The sequence below is a fragment of the Vigna radiata genome, chromosome 7, assembly GCF_000741045.1.
Source record: "Vigna radiata var. radiata cultivar VC1973A chromosome 7, Vradiata_ver6, whole genome shotgun sequence".
Lineage (NCBI taxonomy): Eukaryota > Viridiplantae > Streptophyta > Magnoliopsida > Fabales > Fabaceae > Vigna > Vigna radiata.
Window position 1 is genome coordinate 37,851,026 of NC_028357.1, and position 22,290 is coordinate 37,873,315.

The 22,290-nt window shown below is 31.6% G+C and overlaps 1 protein-coding gene across 2 annotated transcripts; it reads right to left on the bottom strand.

Moving 5' to 3' along the window:
- Positions 1 to 1,498: 1,498 nt before the first annotated feature.
- LOC106767523 lies at positions 1,499 to 4,898 on the bottom strand. 2 transcript variants are annotated; one of them, XM_014652439.2, is made up of 3 exons: positions 4,784 to 4,898; positions 2,608 to 2,766; positions 1,499 to 2,047 (listed from the first exon to the last, which is right to left on the bottom strand). In XM_014652439.2, the coding sequence occupies exons 1-3, from the start codon at positions 4,793 to 4,795 to the stop codon at positions 1,787 to 1,789; spliced, it is 432 nt and encodes a 143-aa protein (XP_014507925.1). In that variant the 5' UTR covers positions 4,796 to 4,898; the 3' UTR covers positions 1,499 to 1,786. The 2 variants fall into 2 exon arrangements, with proteins under 2 accessions (XP_014507925.1, XP_014507924.1); XM_014652438.2 differs by lacking the exon at positions 4,784 to 4,898 and adding an exon at positions 4,583 to 4,764.
- Positions 4,899 to 22,290: the final 17,392 nt, after the last annotated feature.

Sequence of the window (22,290 nt, forward strand, 5' to 3'; positions counted from 1 at the left end):
AACTCAATAAGTGTTAATCGTGGACATGAATTACTCATCCAATTTATAATTTATTATTTTAAAAATATTTATAATATAAAAATAATTAGTTTTTGAAATATATTATTTTTATGGATGAATTTCATGTATAAACATATAATTAATGAATAAGTTATTTTGGACTTCTATTATATAGATCAGTTTTAACTAAAATTTAAATGAATAAAAGTACATGAATGAATTTTTCTATCCTATTCCCTGTAACATTAAATAAATTGTATCTTATCCATTAAATTTGTCTCCCCTATATATAATAATCGTGGGACATTGTTTGTAAAATAATTAGATTTAAAAAAATAATAATAATCGAATCGCTCAATTTTAATCATATGTGAAAACCGTTTTATTAAGAAAAATTGTACTCATTTTGGTAATCTCTTTACACAAAGAACATAGTCTTAGAGTGTTTTAATAAAGGTTAGAGGTGGCAATAGAAAACAACAAGGGTTATAGAGAAGCCGAATTGATGTCTATAATAGGAAGAACCAAACAATGTAAAATTAAAGTTTTATTGGGTTTCTAAAATTTAGGTCTGAAAAATTTAGCCTATTCAACCCAGCCAATGGACTAGACTTCACTAGTAAAATGTAGATCCAAAAAACATAACCTACACAGAGTAACGATTATTCTTTTAATTTTATTTTATAAATTTAACGGTATTTCTGAGAATTTTTTTTAAATTAGTGTTGTCAAAACGGGTCATCCGGTTTGATTTGGCCTGACTCATCACAAGTTGGTCACTTAGCGAGCTAACCTAATTTGGCTTATTTATTAGTGAGTCAGAAAAATTTCAATCCGGTTCGACCCACCACGGGTTGGTGGGTTAAACGGGTTGACTCACTGATTCACTTAATTACAATTTTTTTAAAATAAAAAAAAATACAAACCTTTGTAATTCAAATCTAAATAAATTTTACCCCGACTCAGTTAAACAGATTGGCTCACTGACTCACTTAATTATAATTTTTTAAAATAAAAAAATTATAAACTTTTTGTAATTTAAATCTAAATAAATTTCACTCTTAAAATGACGTTAAACTCAAAATAATTCAAAATCATAAAAAAAATACAATACAATCCACATATAATAAGCCGAATGGTATTTTTTAGGATTTTATAAGATAATAAATTAATAAAAATAAAATTAGGTGGGTTGATGGGTCAACCCGACTCACCACAGATTCAATCTGGATAAGTCGGGTTAAAAATTGACACGTATAAAAAACATGTATTTTTTTTTTCAATCCAACTCGGTCCGAACCAGTGGTGAGCCGAATTGGTCTGCGAGTTGTAAACCATTTTCACAGCTCTATCTAAAATAAGGAATCATAATTATAAAAAATATAAGTAATTTATAATGATAAAATATAGTAATTTCGATTATTTCCCTTGCAACTATACGATAGTCTCGATGGATGGTGAGAGGGGTGTGAAAAAATTGGGACTTCACGAGAATCTCTAATGGAATCATATTTCTATGACTTGCTTCACTCGCTGATTAATCAACATCTATGTAATTATGCAGACGGAGCACAAACTTTTACAACTAACTGAAAATTAAAGTTTGGAAGATCACAAGAACTAGAAAAACATTTTATTGGGTATGCAAAGATGTGGTAGAAGAGACAGAATGCTGCTAAAGAACAGAATAACAAAATACACCAAGACTCCCTTTTCTATTCTACTTTGGAAACTGAGCTGAAACGAAAGAAAAATGATTGTTGTTAATTTTGAGTAGAGACAAGGCTTAGTTAGTTGAACTTTTCTTACTTTTGCTGATCTTGAATAGGGCCTCAAGTAGTATAGGTATACAAATGCCACGAGACATTTCTTCTTCTTTTACTTTAGAGCCATCATCATCAGAAGTTGAACACTTTGCTAATGTTTTCTCCTCCCTTTCTTCTATTCTCAGTGAGTTTGGAAAGTACAAGCGTCCCTTTTCTCCTGCTCTCAGCCCAATCAGATGCCCCAGGGATACACTGTTGTCTTGAAAGAAAGATGCTGTCGACTGCTTTTTCCAACACAACAACATAGTTAAAAAAGGACCTTTTATTTTACATCTTCTCTTTCTAGTGCTCAATTCACTTTTCTTTAACCAACCCTTTTCTTTATTAACTAATAACACATAATTGAGTATGGGTTTAGGAGTCCAAAATCATAAAAGCAGGTTGCAAAAGGTAAAAAATTATTTCTCTTATGCTTTTCCCCAGATGATAGGGCACATTTTTGCCTACCCTACCCTCAACTGTATGTAGGTCCTCCTATGCCTCTGAGGATATTACTTTGGGAAATTGGTAGTTCTCACATTGAAACTCTACATTGACTCAATGCTAGAAGTGTAAACATGGAAAGAAATGTCAGCCACACATGGTTTACACAGAGTTCTTTTCCATAACAACATAGATTCTATTAATTGCTGCTTTGAAATAAGTGGTTAATGTGTTCATTTGTGTACACTCTGATCAGAAGTATAGTTTAACTTCAACTATGAACTTCTGTTGTTCCTTACTTATTTTCAGTTAATGAAATGAGAAAGAAAGAAAAATAGTATCAGTGAATTCGAATTACCTCAGTATCAAGGTTGGATGATGAGAATGAGGAAAAACTGGTGGACGGAATGTGCATTGAGTGTGGCTCTACTGGAGCAGCTGGAAGTGGTTCTACATCTCTAAGTCTTGTATTCAGAAAGCCTAGACCAAATGGCCATCCAATAGGCATTTCATCGTTCTGAGAGTTGATGCCAAGAATAACAAAAACATACAAATCAAGTTCAAAACAAGGACCTGATGAAAAATTGAGTACAATTATAGCAAAAGTAACATCAGCAGATCAGTCACAAGAGTTCCCAAACACTGGTACTGAATTGGAGAGGTTGAGATATGTATAGCAAATATTGTGCTAGAACAAAAGAAAGATAGAGCAATATTGAAGGTACCATTTTCAGCAAGTGTAAGCGTTATGGAAATCTTTCAGAAATTCTGAACATTGTATAACTGTTCTATACTATCCTCCTTGAAGTACTAATTCTATTCTCCTTCGACCTTGTTTATATGACAATGCTGTTCTTCCCTTTGAAAGATGTAAGGAAAGAAAGTAAATTGATCCACAGATCCGGTAGGAAAGAAGATCATAAAATCTAATTTCAGAAGACTAAAAGGCCTACAAATCTGTCAGAAGAATCATCTATATAGATGAGGTTGGTAAAACACAGTGTCATGATTCTAAAACCCACACAATTTTTCAGACAACCTTTTGGTCTCATGTCAGACAGCAAACTATGCCACCGACCATTTATGAATCTTCTAGTTGTATTACAGAGGGCTAATTATTTGGTCAACTAAATGCTATTACAAACTCTTCTTCTTCTTCTTCTTCTTCTACCACAGAGGCATGGCCAATTAAAAAAAAAAAATCAAAATAAACCGAATTATGAAGGGGAAATATAACTGATAGAAATCAAACTGTCTGAATAATTTGCACTTTATTGGTGTTCACCAGCGCTTTAAAAACAATGCTCACAATTCAGTGTGAATTGAATGGGCTCATTTCTCCAGAAATTTCCCAGATCTAGTTGCCACACTTAGCGAACCCTTTTTAAAAAATATTTTGCTCCTTTTCGATTTGGGATTTGGCCCACATCATGTGCCTTTGCTAGATTTCCTTATCTTGTTACATACTATATGAAATGAAAAGAATAGTTGGTCAAAATGATACATGAATGGTTATGTTTACTGATAATTGTTCCAGTGAGAAAGACATTCATTTAAGAGAAACTGTGTTCCTATACCATCTAGTTTATCATTTTAAGCTAAAAATTTAAAATTGGACCTACCTTTTCCCTGGCTTTAACTCTTCAATTTGCCAAAATTATGAAATAGTAATCTTCCGGACAGGACCATCAACATTTGTTACCCTATTTTCTGCTTCTAGTAAATGACATGTTGGCATCACCAAGACTATCTTTCAGATCAAACTCACATTCTTACAACGAAGTTCGGACAACAAACATTGATGGGTTTTAATGTAATGTTAGTTCGTATGCTCACTGTTCTCACAGCTACTACTTACAATACGGTCCTAACTTGCGACACTAATGGGGTCATTTCTTCATGCCAGTCCATCTGGAAAGTACAAATTTTACAGTACGCACATTGATCATAGTCCATACACATTGTTTTCTTTTCATTGTATCACTCCATCTAGCTAAGGCAAATTCTACTCACACACACATAACTGCATTATGCTTAACATTCCTTCACCCAATAATTTCTAGAATATAACTCCAAGTTCACATAACAGCAGAACTTCAGTTCCCAGTTCCCAGTTCCATCAGATATTGATGGACTTGCAAGCTTACTAACTACTATAAGAAAATAGAAACAAAACATAGAACATATGTGCCTTACAAACTGATTACTCTCTAATTCAACGAATCAAGAGACTGCATACTAAGAACAGAACCATCCTCACACAGAAAAAGAAAAAACCCAGAGAGATCCAGAATCAATTACAACTTAAACACAGGAAAGTTCATACACATCACCATGTATTCATCAATAGCAGTAACACACCCAGAAAGAAGTATTGTTCTTTTGGAGTACATAAAAACAATCAACTGAAAAAAGAAAGGGAGTGGTAAGAGAAATGGTGAATGATAGAAGAAGATGGAGAAAGAAGACATATTTTGATGTCATGGTAGCAAGTTGTGCAGAGGAATAACAAAAGGGCACTGAATTATTATTACCTCTGAAACCATGTTGTGTCAGTTGCCTCTACCGAGAAATTGATGACAAAATGATGATCACGGAGAAAAAACTAAATTTTGTATTGGAGAGAAACCAAAGGAGAATATACGTGTCTCCTAACCAGTGTAATAGTATCCTTCCTTAAACGTTAGACATTTAAGACTCCAGGGCCCACATCGCCTGTGGAACATTGCTTGAATTAAAGATCAATTTTGCGCACCAAATTTGTTACTTAGATTAATTCATGATATTTCAGAAACCAATCACAAATGTTATGTACTTTAGTCAATGGATGAAATCAAATTGTTAATAATTAACACACTTTTTTCTATTAATGTAGTTTAGTATGCAAGTTTTAGAGTAAAACTTCTGGAGTAAACATATGTACTTTTTCTTTAGCTTATTCACCATTTTCAGTAAATAATACCATAAATAAATAAATAAGAAATAGTAATTTTTTTGAAAAAAATAGTTAAACATTTTGATCTTCAATCTGATGATTATATCATTTAGTACATGAATTGAAGTTGGGACTGGTAACTAGTTCGGTCCTTGATATATTAATTTAATATTTTCATAAAGACAAAATTATATTTTATGCATGAAAGTGATGAATTATATCTAATGTTTGGATAGAGACCAAATTGATTATCTAGGGAACTAAATTAATTGATAGTCGAAAAAGTCAATAACCAAATTGTTTTTTTCCGTAATATCAAGAAATATATCATGTCGATTGGTAGTTGTCACGGTCAAGAACTTTAATTTGTTTCTTTTATAATGTCAAATTCTGGTATCAATTGCAAATATTAAATTAATACTCATCTTTTAAAATAAATTGTATTGTTATATTTATCACCACGTTTTAAAGTTTTGACTATTAACGATTCATATCATTAGTAAAGGGTTTTTAAATTTTTTTAATATCCTGTATTTCTAAAGAGTCTTATATTATGAGAGGAAGATAAGAATAATTTAAATACATTATTTTTTTTTTAATTTTTTAAGATGTTTTCTGTAGATAAAGTTAAATTCGAAATACTAAAATGACCAATACTTAAGACCAATAGTATGGTACACATTTGAGCTTCAGAATAAATTGAAAGTTAGAACAAATTGAATGATCAATACAAGATAACTATTCTATTTTTTTAATTACATATATATATATATATATATATATATATATATATTCAATCTTTGAAGTCCATCTAAATAAATAAAAAATCGTGAACTTTGAACTATTTGAAAAGTATCTAGATCGTAAGTATAAAATAGTTTAATATTCACTTTCTCTTATTATTATTATTATATCTAAAATAATATTTTTAATATTAATATGTTGAATGACCAAAGTTTCTTCACAAGTTAACTAATTTGTTCAAATTCTTTTATATATTCTTTAAAATTATATTTAGTTAATTTGTGTATAAGTTGATTTTTGTCACACCCCATTTAATACCCCTCCTTAGTGGGGTACACGTGTCAGTCGTCCGGTCTTCCCTGATGAAGTGGGAGACCAACTCTGCCAAGCTTTTAATTCCCTTCTTCGTGATCTGTGTGGCAGCAGCAGGAATGTGAACTTCCAGGAAGTGGAAGTCAGGTGGCAAGCTAGGAGTGGTCCGGACGTTCTAAGTGGAGGCAGTATTTAAGGTGGGATTGGAAGCCTGACGCCACTTTTCCCATGCAATCTTCTTCTTCCTTAAACTCAAACTTTCTGAAAATCTCAAATCCTCCTCCTTCTCTCTAAAACCTCCCAACCTTCTCTCTAGATTTCTAACCTCCAATTCTTCTCCGATCACTTGCATCTGTTCAAAATTGTTGCTGCCGGCACCAAGGGCTTCAACCTGTTCCAACCAGATTCACATTCGGAATTGGTAAGTGTTCGGACCCTTGAAGCTCATTAGTTTTCCTGCATGCATGCACCATTAAAGCTTGCATGTACCTGTAAACCATTTCTCTGAACCTACTTTTGGTATTTGACTTTAGACTTTGGAAACCTTAGAAGAGGTAGTTGCTGCCAATCAACCTTAGACGTATTAGCTAGATTTAGAGGTAAGGGAAGCTTATAAAGTTTAATTATAATTTCTTTGTATGGTTTGAATGTATGCCTGATTTAATGTATGTTTGATATCTAAAGTAGTTTGTTTGATTTCTTATGATTGAAATATGGTATGTTGTTGTATGAGTTGTATGATAATTATGAACTATAAATTCTGCACTGATATGAGTATGTATAAAACTTAGAGAAAATATGAATATGAGATCGAAGGTCATTAGGACCGTCCGGTCCTCCCTTTTTTCCATTCGGTCTGTTCGGACTGATCGACCTAGTGTGTTTACTAAACTTAGTTGGGTTCCTTTAATCGTTTTATTGATAGTTACTTAAGAACGCCGGTCATAAACCTAGCGTTCGACCTTACAAGTGTTCGGCCTTAGGTTGACACTTAAATTGTAAAATATGAAAATCGGATGTTCCTTCTTTTGAAACCGTTCGGTCACTTAGTGACTGAATGGTCTAGTGAGCTTTTGTTTATTGAAACGTCCGGTTTGTGGACTAAAGTTCTTTTACCTCTTTAAAGAGTTTCTCCTTTCTTATTCCGTCTGTTTGAGAAGTGTCCGGTCATAGACCAGCCTTCGACCATGATTTGTACTTGTTTTATAATATTCTTTGCCAAACCGTCCGGATGACTATCACTTATAGTTAATCCTTTGGGTTACGGTCTTATTCCTTTTCGGACCATTCGGCCAACCGTTTGACATTCTTCTGTTGTTCAGTCTCACCTTTGATTTGACCGTCCGGACACTTATTTGAATTCTTGGTACTCATTTCCCATTTCGGTTAAACCGTTCGGTCACTATTAATTATAATTCAGTCTTTGGTATTTGGTACTTTTCTTAACATCCTTACAGTTTGGAAGTGATAATGAACCTAGATTGAATGTGGCTGAGTAAGGGAATTCCAATGGAGGAATGTCTCATAATTGATGAAGATTAGTGTAGCATGACCATGGCTAAGGCTCAGGTTCTGACTCTATCCTGATATTCCGTGATTACACCATCTCAAGTAGAGAAGGGTAACTCATGCGTGGGAATGGCAGGAGGTCCTTTAGCCTCAGGGTATTTCTATACCGAGGTGGTTCCACTGGACTAACCTCGGGTGGCGGTCTGATGAGTGTATTCCAGCCAGGTCCACCCGGGTGCAAAGAGCGGCGAGCATACATAGTCATACCGTCTAGACAGAGTCTAAAGATGTGCATATGTCGATTTTGGTGTTAATAATCTGTAATTATGATTGTGTTCGGGAGATGTGTTTATATTTTTAAAATACATGAATATGATTAATTAAATTTACATAAGCTTACCCTTATCTGTTGTGTTTTGTCTATGTTGTCGTTCGGTATCCGATCGTTCGGTTATTCTCTTCATTGCAATGATCATCCTTTTGGGATGTGAGCAGAGGATACCTTGGAAGCTACTTTGGAAGACACTCTGGAGGATGCTGTGCAGGCTGAGCAACCCGTGGAGGCCGTACCTGAAAGCTATGCAGACCCATTCGGCCTTTAGACTAGTTTATTTTATTTTCTTTTAGTTAACTAGCCGTCCGGTTCTGGTTTTGTAAAACCGTTCGGTCTATTTTGTAAATACTGTATTTAATCTAACTGTTGTACAGTTTTAAATTTTAATGATATTTTCCTATCTCTTTCACCTCTATGCTTATTCACTACTGTTCTCCTTTATTGTTCATGTTAACTNCTAAAATGAATTATAGCTTTGGTTATATTTATTGGGATGTTACAATTTTAACTTTTAAAATAATTCATTTCATTTTTTTTTCTCCTAAAATTTATCTTTCAAGAATTCATCTAAATATGCTTTTAGTTTAGTTATAATTACGAACATGTAAAATATTATATTTTTTAATTAAAAAATTATTCATTTTACTCAAACTCATATAATGTAAAGTAACAAAAGAAGATAGTTACTTAGTGATTTTAAAGAAATGGTGCATAAAAGAAAATATAAAAAATTATAGAACAAGTTTTACATAGAAAGACAAAAAATATATACACAGCATAAGTTATATTTACATTAGATTTTTAACTGTCGAAACTATTCACTTACTAAAAAATTTTTAACTTTCACTAATCATTAAATGTGTGAGAACTTATTAGTGTGTGAGAACTTATAAATTGGAAATTATGCATTTATAAATATACAACATTACACAACAAGTATTCAATTAATATCATATTCAACTAAGTATAACTTTTACTACTTATCAAACACTATTTTATGTTTTTCATAAAAAAATTAAAGTGAATATTAATTTCTCTTACCTTTTTGAAGATATACAGTTTGTTTTAGAAAATCGTGTTTAACTCTCACAACTCAAGAAACTTTATATATACCTACAAACAAAAAGACAATCAGAGTATACAATTAGGATCATTGTCAAAAAAAGTCTTATAGAAGACTCAGATACATAGGCCCACATGCAACACAAGAAAGAACTGACCAGAGAAAAGAAATTGAAACTTAACTTACTCAGACAAAGCAACTGATTAGTCTAAATTGAAAAGTACACCGCCAAGATCACTCATACGACCTCGGTTCTTCAATTAAATGACCAGAGAAAAATAACTCCTAGAGAAAACTCAAATAACTCTAGAAAATTTATTTATAGAAAAAATAGTGTGTTTTAAAATAATGAAACTCATTTATAACAAAATTATTTATAATAAAATCATTTAATATTAAAATAATTGAGTCTCACTATTTTTAAATCACTACCATTTTTAAAACATTTTTTTAGGTTTTTAAAATTAATTTGTTTACTCGTATAATTTAAAACTGTCATTATAAAAATATAATTTATAACAAAATTATTTATGATAAAACCATTTAATATTAAAATAATTAAACCATTATCATTTCTAAAACACCATATTTAGATTTTTATAAATAATTAATCTATTGTTTAACTGTATAATTTAAAACTATGTCATTACGAAATCTAATGATAAAATTATTTATCAATCATTTAAGGCTAATAAAGAAAATTTCATTTTGAATAAGAAAAAATGTCCACTTATCCCAAATTTAAATTATCAATGATTCATTTCTTATAAATGAACTAAAATGATTAAAAGTGAATTTATCGTATGCTAATTATAAACACAAATTAGGATAAATTATAAATTGGAATACTAGTGTCAATGTTTTTTCCTCTACTAACTAAAGCAATTGAAGTTTGGGCAAATAAATATATTAGTTCTATAAAAATGATTGGAATTACTAACAGTTTTTTAAGTTTTGATCTTTCACATTCTCGTTATTTATGTGGAACAATAGATGCGCATCATTATTTCATCATTAGTAAAATTCTGGGTAGAGGAGAGTTTGTCTATGTATATTTTTTAAAATTTGTGTTTCTTTTTGGTAATTTTTGCTTAAATATATGTTTTTTAAATTTAATAATCATAATCAAAATAATTCAAATATTATAAATTAAAACATAAAGAGAGAAGGTTTCATTATCTAATTAAATATTAATAATTTTTATTTTATTTTCGCTTTCTACCTTGTAAAACATTTCAGATGTTGTTCCTAAGTAGTCATGTTTCTCTCTCACAATCCTTTTCAAATAAGCTTTCTAAATTAATTTCTAATCATTTTAAATGAAATTATCAATATTTGAAAGAATTCTTTTATAATTTAAATTGTTGATTTATAAACGACATAACTCTTTCAATATTTTTCCTTTTATTCTTATTTGAATTTAAAAAAAAATTAGTGACAACACATACACATATGTGATTTGACTTATTTTATAGTAAAAAAATAAATTATAATCATAAAATGAATATAAATTATTTTTACAATTTAATTATATATAATTTTTATTTTTTTATAGATAATTTTTATTTATTTAGTTATAAAAAGTGTGAAGACCCAAATAAAATAGTTATATTTTTACATTAAAAAGAAAATGGGAAAAAAAATTTAATGAAGGTAAAAAGGGTTTTTGGGCTCTAGTTGGAGGTAGCCAGGCTCATCAGATCAAGGGCACATGACCTTAGTAGGAGTCTTTCTCCAAAAGTCAACTTTCCATGCTGCCAACTTTTCCCTCTCTCTAGAAAACAAAAAACTCTTTAGCCCTAAACTCTTTCTGCCTTCTCTCTAAAATATCCTCTCATTGAACCGTTTAATTTTTGGTTTGAAGGCACTCAAATGATCGTCGCGCAAAGATCTTTGTAACAAACAGCTTTTGGTTCTAGCAAGTAAGTAGATTTTTCCCCTTTTCTTCAACTGTTCTTGGACCTAGGACATGCAACTTGCTGGTTGCATGTGGAGCTTCTCTTTGAAATTTATGTTTATTCTAGCTCTAAGAGTTGTTTTTATCACCATTGGGTTTAGCTGCACTTTTGCAGTAAGAGGTGCTGTAGAGAACGCTACTATGAATTGTACTTTGCTCTGTGCTGAGAGAAATCAGGTAAGGGGAGCTAGACACGTTTTTGAAATTGTTGCATGATGTTTATGTGTGATGGATTGAAAACTTGATATGCCATTTGAGTTACTGTTATGCTTTTGAGAAAATTTGATGCATGAACTGAGTTGTCCAAATCTGTGGTGCTGGAAGTGATGAATGTGTGACTGTTTGTATGAATACAATTAATGAATGTTAGTATGTTGATGTATGTATTCTGTTGCAGGAGGGATTAAGGGAAAGGTAAGGGCAGTATGCACTGTTCTAGGTAAATTGGGATTGGTTTAGGTCCTGTTTAGAGGAATGAAGGTAATGAATTTTAGAATTAGGGGTCATGGGTGCATTTGGACTGTTAGAACATCTTAGGCTAGTCGTTTGTGACTGGTTAGGTGCATTAAACTGGTCTAAAATAGGTGCATAGGGGTAGATTTAGAATTGGATTATCTAGTTGAACAAATTGGTGTTTTTAGGTATGAATTGAATCTTAATCAACTTAGAATTGTAGTAAGAATGTGTTGAAACAATTAGATAGGTCTAAACAAGTCTTAATCTCGAATTAGGGTTCTTAGAAATTGGCTAGAATGTATACAATAGGTAAAGAGAGAGGGAGATGCCCGAAATCTGCAGAACTGTGTTTTGCAGATTCTGTAGAGTCGCATAGCGCACTGAATGCGCTATGCGAATTTTGCTGGAAGGCCTCCCCTGCAGATACGCCAAGCACACAAGGGGGGGTGTGCTGAGCAAAAATTGCTGATTTTGCCTTGTGCCTTGGTGCGCTGAGCGATCAGGTCCAATGTTTTTTACTCTTTTCCTCCTTCTGTTTGAGATGTTTGATGTTGTGTGATTTACCAGGGTGTATGTATGCTTATATGATTGAATTGGGTGGCTTGATTGAGGGTGAACTGAACATCTCATGGAGAGATTATTGGGAATGATTGTAGAGATGGTGTTCTTGTCCGTATAACTGTTGGGAGCTTTGAAATAGTATGTCTATCCCTACACTCAAAGCATTGTTCATACTCAAATAGAGAAGAACAATGTGAGTGGTGAGAGTAGAGGGAGGTCCTCGTCTATAGTATTAGAGTTTAGACATAGACAGATTGGGGGGATTTACCTTGCATGGTGTTAGGGACGGACCAGCTGAACTATGCAAGTACGAAGACGACCAATAGCTAGATATTTATACAAAAATCTAGATGAGTCGTGTTGAGTATTTGATGCATGGTGTGAACGATATGCCTTGCTTGTTCTTTTTACATGTAATTAAGCATGATGACCTTGAATGACTGTATTGTATGTATGTTGTTTGCTTATCTAATTCACCCTTTCTTTTGTGTTGTATGTTGCTTGGGTATGCTTTCTCTTGCGATGATCATCCATTGGATGGGAGAAGATGTGGTTGAGGAGGTCTCCTTGGAGTAAGTGTTGGAGGATGTTGATGCTGCTGCTTAGTTCTCTTTAGGATTTCACTTCATTATCTTAGGTTATTTTGAGGCACTTATTAGGGTATTTTGAAAGACTTAGTTATGATTAAAAGTTTTAAATTAGACCATTCTGGATGACTGTAATCCTCTAATTAATCGCAATTTGTACTCTAACTGTTCTCTTTATTTTAATGATGACACCTATTATAAGATTATAATTGTTATATATATTGGGATGTCAAAAAAGTGATTAAATTAAAAAAAAATAGTTAAATAGAAAAACAGTTAAATATAATGTCAATTTTTTACAACATTCAACTACCATGAATTTGTCATACATTCAATATTAAAAAACAGTAAACTCAAAGAAAAATCTATAAGTTGCTATATCCATAGACTTATAATAGCAAAAGGTATACAAGATCCTACATGACTATGAGATATTACATTGAACCAAAAGTGTAATAGGTCTTCCAAAAATAGATGAAACGTAGTAAAACTTCTTATTCTATGCCTCAACTCCATCCCTCCTAACACCTGCTCATCAGAGGCATCCTCTATGAACATTAAGGTAATCATTGTAAAGAGAAAACAACATACCTAAATAGATAAACATAAAAGAGTAAGCTAATGTACCAAAAGATCACTCATACAATTTAGTTTAAAACATACATAATAATTACATTCTCAATTAAAACAAGAAAGCAAACAAATTTATTACAATTAGATTGGACCATACGGATATGTGTATTGATGTCATACTATGACAAGTTGTACACTTGTAGTAGTGGAAAAGTTAGCCCACCCCAAGCTACCACACATTATTAGTTCGTCTACCACCTATGGCCAAAGAACACCAGACCATAGACTAGGATCTCGTGCTACTCCTTACCACATAACTCTTTTCTTCTTGAGATGAAATTACTATTGGAGCATTATGATAGCTTTCAAAACTGAGTCCCTACATCAATGCATCACACTATTAAACTCCACCCTAGGAGCTACCTAACCATTGAAATACCAACATGAAGTCTCACCACGAGATCCATGAAATCACACCAATCATCCATATCATACCATCATATTCGTCTACCACAAACATACACATAAACATATTCACAAATCATAAATATCCATTTATTCCAATTAATTAAGTATAACATATTTATAAACTAACTCGCCCAAATAAGGAATCGAAAGCAAAGAAAACATATAAGAACTTAGAAACAAAGCACCTACCAAACTTTTAAATTTTAAATTTAATTTTCTTTTATATATTTATATTTTTAAGGATAATCGAGTATCTCACATGATAATTGATTATTCTAGAGAGTTTTGAAGAAAATATGAAATTCCAACTGAAATAGTCGATTATTAAGTAAGATAATCAATTATTTCTATTAGTTTTTGACAGAAACCAGATTTTTTGATTTGGTTGTACCTAAGACCCATCTAATGCTCAAAATGGTATTCTTGACGCTATAAATGATTTAAGAACATGTTTAAAACGAAAATTGAATATCATTTTCCTCAGTTGATCAAAAAGGAGGTGCACCAGATCAAATCACACATCAAAACTCAAGATATCAAATTTACAAATTACAAGTCATATTTTGGGTGCACTAAGATGTTAAACCGGTATTAAAACATCTAAGGATAAACTACAAACACCAAGCTTACACCTCTAGAATTTGACCTATCAAAACCCCAAATAAACCAAAAACCAACCATAACTCTATCCTTGTACCTCATAACCATTGAGCAATAATACCAAACTCATTATAACATCAATTTCACCAATTTAATAGCCTATATTAGATATATTCAACAAGCAATCACTACAATATTCATTCAACATCAGAATACACATATTCACTCCAATTTTATGTAATCAAGCTACCACAAGAGTAGAATTTTAGCAAACTCACACTCAATAATTCCATTTACGAATTTATCAATTTCAAGCCAAATTGATCATGAAACATGGTTGATCAAAACATCAATAACATCAAAAAGAGGTAGTTATTACCTTATAGAGGACATCATTGCTCTATAAAAGCTAAGATGACTCCACTAGTTCAAGAAACTCTATCTGCACCTACAAATCACAGAAACATGATCAGGTATACCATTAGAACCACTAGTCAGTAGAGAGTCTTATAGAAGACTCATATAACACATGCAAAGAAAACGAGACAAATCAATGAAAAAGAGTAGAGACTAACTCACTCTTTTGGAGAAATTGATCGGATAGACTTGAAGATCTCGTCTCTATGATCATTCAAGCGGTCTTTGATATTCAAATAAATGAATGCAAAAGAAGAATTTCTAGAGAAAAATAAGAGAACTATAGAAAAGTAATTTCTAGAGAGATGTTGTGTTTTAAAAATATTGAAACTCATTTATAACGAAACTATTTATATTAAACCATTTAATATTAAAATAATCGAGTCTAGTTATTTTTAAACCGCTATCACTTTTAAAATAACATTTTCTAGATTTTTACATTAAATAGAAAAAAATCACTTAAAAGAATAAAATTGAAAAAAAGATGATCTTTATATAATACTATACATATAATAATATAGATTATGAAAGTAAATATATATAATTTTTATATTTTTTGTAAAAAGGTTTTATTTATTTTATAAGTATTTTTATAATTAAAAAATTGTTAAGTTTAAAAAGAGGTCAATAAAAATGATTAAATTTAAAGAAAATTATAAAATTGATAAAATATTTATTTTAATTTAAAAAATTATTTAAAAGTAAATTTGAAAAAAAAAATATAAACAAATAAAAATCCTCTTATATATAGAGAGAAAGAGAGAGAGAGATCATTAAGAAACTGAAATCACAATTTAAAATTCAATTGATGCATTCAAAATATTTTACTTCAAAATAAAGTCATCTTAGATAAAGTGATCTTAGATATCATTATAAACTTTCACATGTTAACAGATTCAAATATATTTTACTTATTAAAAACTTGAATTATATAAAAATAGCTATGAACATTGCATATGAATTATAGAATTCACACAATATATTAAATTGTGTACAGACAGTAAAATTAATTAAACAAGTATAAAATAAAACCAAAAGTAAAAACACATTTGTAATATCATGTTTGGTAAAATATAACACACTAATTAAAAAGTAAAAATGATATATAATTAAAACTATTATATTAAGATAACTAAAATATATTATTTAAAATTCAAACGCATAAAATGAACTTTAAGTAGAGACAATGAGTTATATTTATATAGAGATTGTTGATTGTGGAATCCATGCACATGGCTACAGAAGTTTTATCTGCATTCGGTGTCTCTTATTCGTGGGACGAATCATATAAATATGTGAAAATGACTTACCCAATTAATTATTATTATTATTATTATTATTATTATTATTATTATTATTATTATTATTATTTATTACTATAACCGACACCTAAGATTATATTGTGATGAAAGAGAATGACACGTATGGACACAAGCTCATTGTCGGTTTGTGTATGACTATATTAAGATCTTCCTTTTCCTTCATCTGCCATCAGCTGTTTATTACTATTATATCAGAAACTATTCCACTAATATTATTAAAACATTTTTAGACAAAACCATTTATTTTATTACACTAAAAAATTATTAAATAAAAACTAATTTAAAAAATAATAATTAATTTAAATAACAATTTATAAAATAAGATATATTAATAGTTTTTATTATGAATAAAAAATTATAATTAATTTATAAATAAAATTTAAATACATCTCTAACATTAACTATCAATTTTTTAGTTGATGAATTAATATTTAAATTAGCTTTTAATCTTTATACAATATTTTATGCATTAATTTTTCGGTAATTAAAACATTCGTAGTTAATATTACAAATCAATTTGATTTTAATATACAAACAAATTATAATTTTTTTATAGTGAAATTATTTTAAATACCAATACTTTTTAATTTATAAATTAGTATGTAAATTAGTTAATATAGTGATTAATTATCTTTTATTTCTAAAATTAGTTATTATTTTATGGTGCTTCTTTTATCATCACATTCATTAAAATTGTAATTACATAACCTCTTGATATACATGACTTTATGAATATTTAGAGTAATTATGAGATATTTAGAATTGAGATACTCAGAGTTCAATTCAATATGTAATTTTATTTTTATTAGTTAAATAATTCAAATAAATCTGTTTAGATTTTAAGGAATTGAATCTAAAGTAATTTAGATAAAGCTATTGAGATTTTAAGAAATTGAACATGTTCTTAATTTTTATCTCAAGATCTAAAAAGTCTATAAATACATGATACCATTGCAAGGAATACTCGCTCAATTTTCTTAACTTATGTTTACATCATAATATTTTAGTATTTACATTTTTTTTTCAATTCTATTTTAACTACAAGAGAGTCTTTTAAGGTGGAATTCCTCTTAATTATTGTAATACTATTTAATAAACTAATGAAATTATCAACTTAATCCTTGAAAGTTTCACTCTTTTCTCCATAAAAAAAACTGCAATAACTTTTTGTAAAAACATTTCACGTCTATTGTGTCCCAATAAAAAAAAGGAGACACTGATAAGTCAATTTGATAATTCTTTTAATACTCAATTTAATAAAAAGTGAGTGAAAATTGAGTGATTTCTTCCTACAATATTTTTTATAGAATTCCTAAACCTTTAGATAAAAATTAATAAGTTTTATCTTTCAAAATATATAAAGGGGTTGTGTTTTGTATGGTGAAATAAATTATAAATGATTATTAAAATTTATGTGTTTAATATTTATTTAATTTAAAGTTATGGTGACATTTTAGCAAAGGGTGAAGATATAATTTAGGAGTTCATAAAACAAAATAAATAAATGGTGTTTAGAGTCGGTTGAAGATAGATTTGCTTAGCTTTAATTAGAAAATAAAAGAATAGCAGAGTGGTGGTACTAGTGCAAAAATATTGATTAACGTTATCCTATAGACATCAGTTATAGGTAAGTCTGACGTATATTGATGATCGGTGACATTTCCGTAAATGAGTTGACAATATAGGCGTCTGTTAGGTCGATCTCCGACGTCTATATAATTTTCGACATCAACCCTTCTAAACTGACGTTTATATGTCTGACGATTAGGTGAAAAGTCATTTCCTTCAGCGTTATAGACGTTGGTTCCTTGGGGGCACCGATGTCTATATGGCAGAAATTAATGTTGCTCACCAACCTGTCAGACATATAGATGTTGGGTTGCTGCTAACGCCTATAAGTCTGTCAGGCAGGTGAATAGTCACTTTTTTCAGCCTTATAAACATCGGATCCCCCCACATTGACGGGACCTCGACATGTATATGGCGGACATTAATACTACTCACCAACCTGTCAGACATATAGACGTCAGTTGCCTTAGGTACCGACGTCTATAATCCTACCAGGTATGTGAAAAGTCATTCGTTTCCGCCCACGAAACTTCTCATGCCTCAAAGCCGACGTCTATATAGTACAGACATATTAATTTTTAAATCGAATGGACGTCATATTAGTCAGGCGTCCAACGTATTTTCTATTTTAGACGTTGGTTCTATGTACAACAGACGTCTAATTTCTTGTTAAATAACACTGCGAACCAGCAGTTTGCAAACCAACAATTTGATTGTCTTGTGTTTTCTCTTTGCTGCTCTGCATTTCCAAGTAAGTTTCCTCTCCTTTTAACTATTCAAAGTTGTTTTTACTCCGATTAAAGTAATCTTTGATGTATTATCTCTCATTTGAGCCGATTAAAATGAGTTTTCGTTGTGTTTTGGTGCGGTTTTTTTGTGGTGTCTTTGGGTAGTGTAGTGCACATTCTCCCTTTGCTAGTTTTCTCGTAAGGAAAACTTGCATTTTTTTTGGATTTTTCACGGCATTTCAATCCAAGGACGAATTTGGGTTGTTGCCTATGTCCATTCAGACCGTCAACGAAAAAGTTTATGGTGTATTCTTACTGTATTCTTTTTTAGTGGAGGTCAGAATGGACCTAGGCAATGATCCAAGTTTGTCTTTGGGTTGAAATACCATGAGAAGTCCAAAAGACGCAACTTTTTCTTATAAAGAAACTAGCAAAGGAATGAGGTGTTACTACGCTACCCTTAGACACGACAAAAACTGCACCAAAACACAACGATCACTTCATAGACGTCGATTAATGTACAAACTGACGTCTATGATGTCTCGAAGACGTCGGTTAATGCAATGTTTGACGGCTTTATAGACGTCCCAAGTGTTACATACCGACGTCTAAGTTAAGATTAGACGTCAGTTAGCGCATTGTCAGATGTCTTTGTAAACGTCAGACTTCTTACTAAACAGACGTCTATATCGACGTCGTCCTTGCAAAAAAACTGACGTCCCATTAACGTCACTCGTATAGACGTCGATTTTGGTAGTGACGTTAAAAATCCAAAATAACCGACGTCTAAAGTCCTTCCTGCACTAGTGTAGTTTAACAAGACAAAATGTTATTATCAAAAATGAAGATGCTCTTGTTCTTTCTAAAGATAATAACTGACCTTCGTGTTTTCTATTATTTTTCAAATTCTTCAAAATGAATTATTTTTTAAAATTAACTTATCTAAATACAACATTAGTTTCTTAGATTTGATAGAAAGGAAATTTCAGTAAGGGAGCTATTCTCTTAAGTTTTAAGTGAGACCTTTTTATGTAGATAATTTGGTTTGTGGAAATTCTTAAAATTGGAGAAAAATTAAATTTTAGGATAATTTTTTCTTGTGTACATGATATTGTTTTGATTTTACATGGTAATTTGAATTCTTTTGTACCAAAATGATAATGTATAAGAAAATAATTATACAATTTCATAGAAACGGAGATTTTTGGATTAAATAGATTTTGTTATTAATATTATATTATTGAATCGCTTTGTAGTTTATGAATAAGTTTTAGATACTGTATATATGGGGTTTTTGAATGACACTATAAAATCCTTCTCCGATCACTGGTCCAAACGTTGTCGCCCTCTCACCGTTGGCTAGGGGCATTGTCGCACGTTCACCTCCGCCCAAGATCATCGCCAGCGTTGCAGTATGTGAGAGCGCTCTTTAATCGCAACCAGTGGATGTTGTTCCACCACCACTGTGCGTCCTCTGTCTCTGATTTATATTGTGTTGTGACGATGAATTTGTGTATAGAAAGTTCGAAATGGGTTGTCGAACATCACAGAGTGGATGGTTCTGTGATGCTAATTTTCCTTTGAACAAACAAACCCCCTTTGAATAGTACCTCTGGATTTCTCCACTGATTCCTTAAAACCTAAATCCCAAACGCGTCATTTCACAGACTCTGATTCAATTTACTCACCATTGTTGATCTCTTTAATTTTTTTCTTTGAAAGAAATTACGGTTGGTACTGTTTGGCTTAGCTTTTTTATTCTCGGCATTTATTTTCAAATTGGGGACAAAGGAATTTATTTTAAAATAGGGAACAAAGGAATTAGAGTAGAGGATGGGGTACTGTAGGTGGCGAAGGGTTAAGAAAAGTGAAAGTGATTTTTGTATGAATGATACAGTGGGGAGCAAATGATAAAAAGTACTTTAAATTTATTTACTTAGTTAAGTTTTTCTCTCTTCTTTCCGTTTCTTTTTAGCAAAGTCCAAATCCAAATCCAAGTAAGTGGATACATGTTATAAGCATTTAGACGATCGATTCTGATAATTAAATATTAAATATTTAATAACTGCAATCATTTATCATATATATGTATTTATAGATTTTAAAGTGAGTGTTTTTAGGCTAGTTTAACCATGACTTAATATCTTATAAATATGTCTTACTTTGTTAATTATCTTGATGTTAATATATAAGATGTTGATTGGTCACTGATGTTGATTGTGATCGGTCTGTGTTGTTTTGGAAGTTTTTGAAGGTTGAATGATCGTTCATTTTAAGATTATGCCAATATGTCAGTTTATACAGTATATAAGTTCTCCAAACCTAAGTCGAAAATAATCCGTGAAAGGGATGTAAATCACTTTCTGGTCGAATGTGTGGTTGGTTGTCTGGGGTGGTTTCTGTTGTTTTATTTTTAAAATATTACAGTTACTGTTTGGACACGTGGATGTTTTCGTTTCCCGTGTTAGAGGAAGTTATAGAGTCTTTTAAAAGGGGTCGTCGGATTGGACTTGACCTGACAGTGTGGATTGCGTAAAGGCCTGTGGCTTTATGCCAATAAATATGGTGGGCTTCTCATGTCATTTTTACATTTTCCAGCTTATTCTTACTCGGGTAATAATGGCTACCGTGAACTTGTTCTCGTTTGAGGAGTCTTCAGGGAGGGCGAACAGGGTTACGATGATGGCATTTCATCGCCAGCGATGTTAGAGTCTTCTTCCTCCTTTGTTGAGTCAACAGAGCAGGATGAAGGTCCAGTTGACAGCACGACCAGTGTAAATACAAATAAGGTTGTGCAAAGCGATCACCTAAACTATGTATATGGCGATGTAATAGTGAGGTGCTCTCAGGCATAACAGGTCATGATCGGGCGTCACACGATGTGCGCAAGTTTGCTACATGCTTCTAGACAAAGGGTTAACTAGAAGATTGGGCCGGGCGGAATTATGTGCTCAAATCAATAGAGTTTGGTCCATTATTTAAACTGATGGCATGTAAGGGGAACAAACAGGTGTTTCATGGCAAAAAGAGTAGTTTGAATGATTTTTTCTTCGCTTACGCTTGCCTTTTCCATGAAATGTTTGTGCGCCTACCGTTCAATGAGTTTAATATGGACATGTTGAGGATCCTTAACATCCCTCCCACCCAACTGCACCCAAACAGTTAGGCTTACATGCATACCTTCTTAGTTATCTGCCAAGTGCTATACTTCGTGCCTACGGTCGCAACTTTCTTGCATTATTTTCAAACTCGGCCTGTCGGTAAATATGGTTGGGTTTCTTTCATCTCAAAGCATGACAAAACATTGTTTGAGCTCTTTGTGCTTTCTTTCAAAGGTTTTATGGACAAGTTTTTTAAGATAGAGATAACGAAATTTGGTCATTCATGTTTTTTCAACGAGGATTGTCAACCAAAGTTCCCCCTCTATTGGACGCAAAATCCCGCCCGGTTGACCTTTTGGTCTATAGCCAAGATGACTTCGATCGAGTAGGAGACATTTGACATCATTGACAACTTGCCCGTCAGCTGTCCTCCCGAAAACTCATTGAATGTCTGGGATGGAAAGACTTCAGTACTGAGGTGTTCGGTATGGCGTTTCTTTTTATTCTTAGATGTTCGACTAGATTTTATCTTAGCTAAATTTTTTATTTTCTTTCAGTAATCATGGTTCCCATAATCCAAAGAAGAATTACTTTAAGCAAGCTGCGAATTAGATGGAGGTCGAAGAGACTTCTCTTCCAGTCGAACCGTGGCCCAATTATAAGCATGTTTTACCTTGCTAATTATCTTGGTGCTATCTTAATATACGAGAAGTCGATCGGTCATTAATGTTGGTTGTGATCGATCAATCTGTGTTGTTTTGAGACTTTTAGAAGGTTGACCAACTTTTCACTTTAAGATTGCGCT

Bases quoted from the DNA above. Each gene is read 5' to 3' on its own strand.
- LOC106767523 (XM_014652438.2), bottom strand. From the start codon at position 4,720: ATGTCTTCTTTCTCCATCTTCTTCTATCATTCACCATTTCTCTTACCA. The intron at 2,767-4,582 runs GTGATGTGTATG...ATCAACTCTCAG, and splicing joins CTGCTATTGATGAATACATG to AACGATGAAATGCCTATTGG. The intron at 2,048-2,607 runs GTAATTCGAATT...TGGAAAAAGCAG, and splicing joins CATCCAACCTTGATACTGAG to TCGACAGCATCTTTCTTTCA.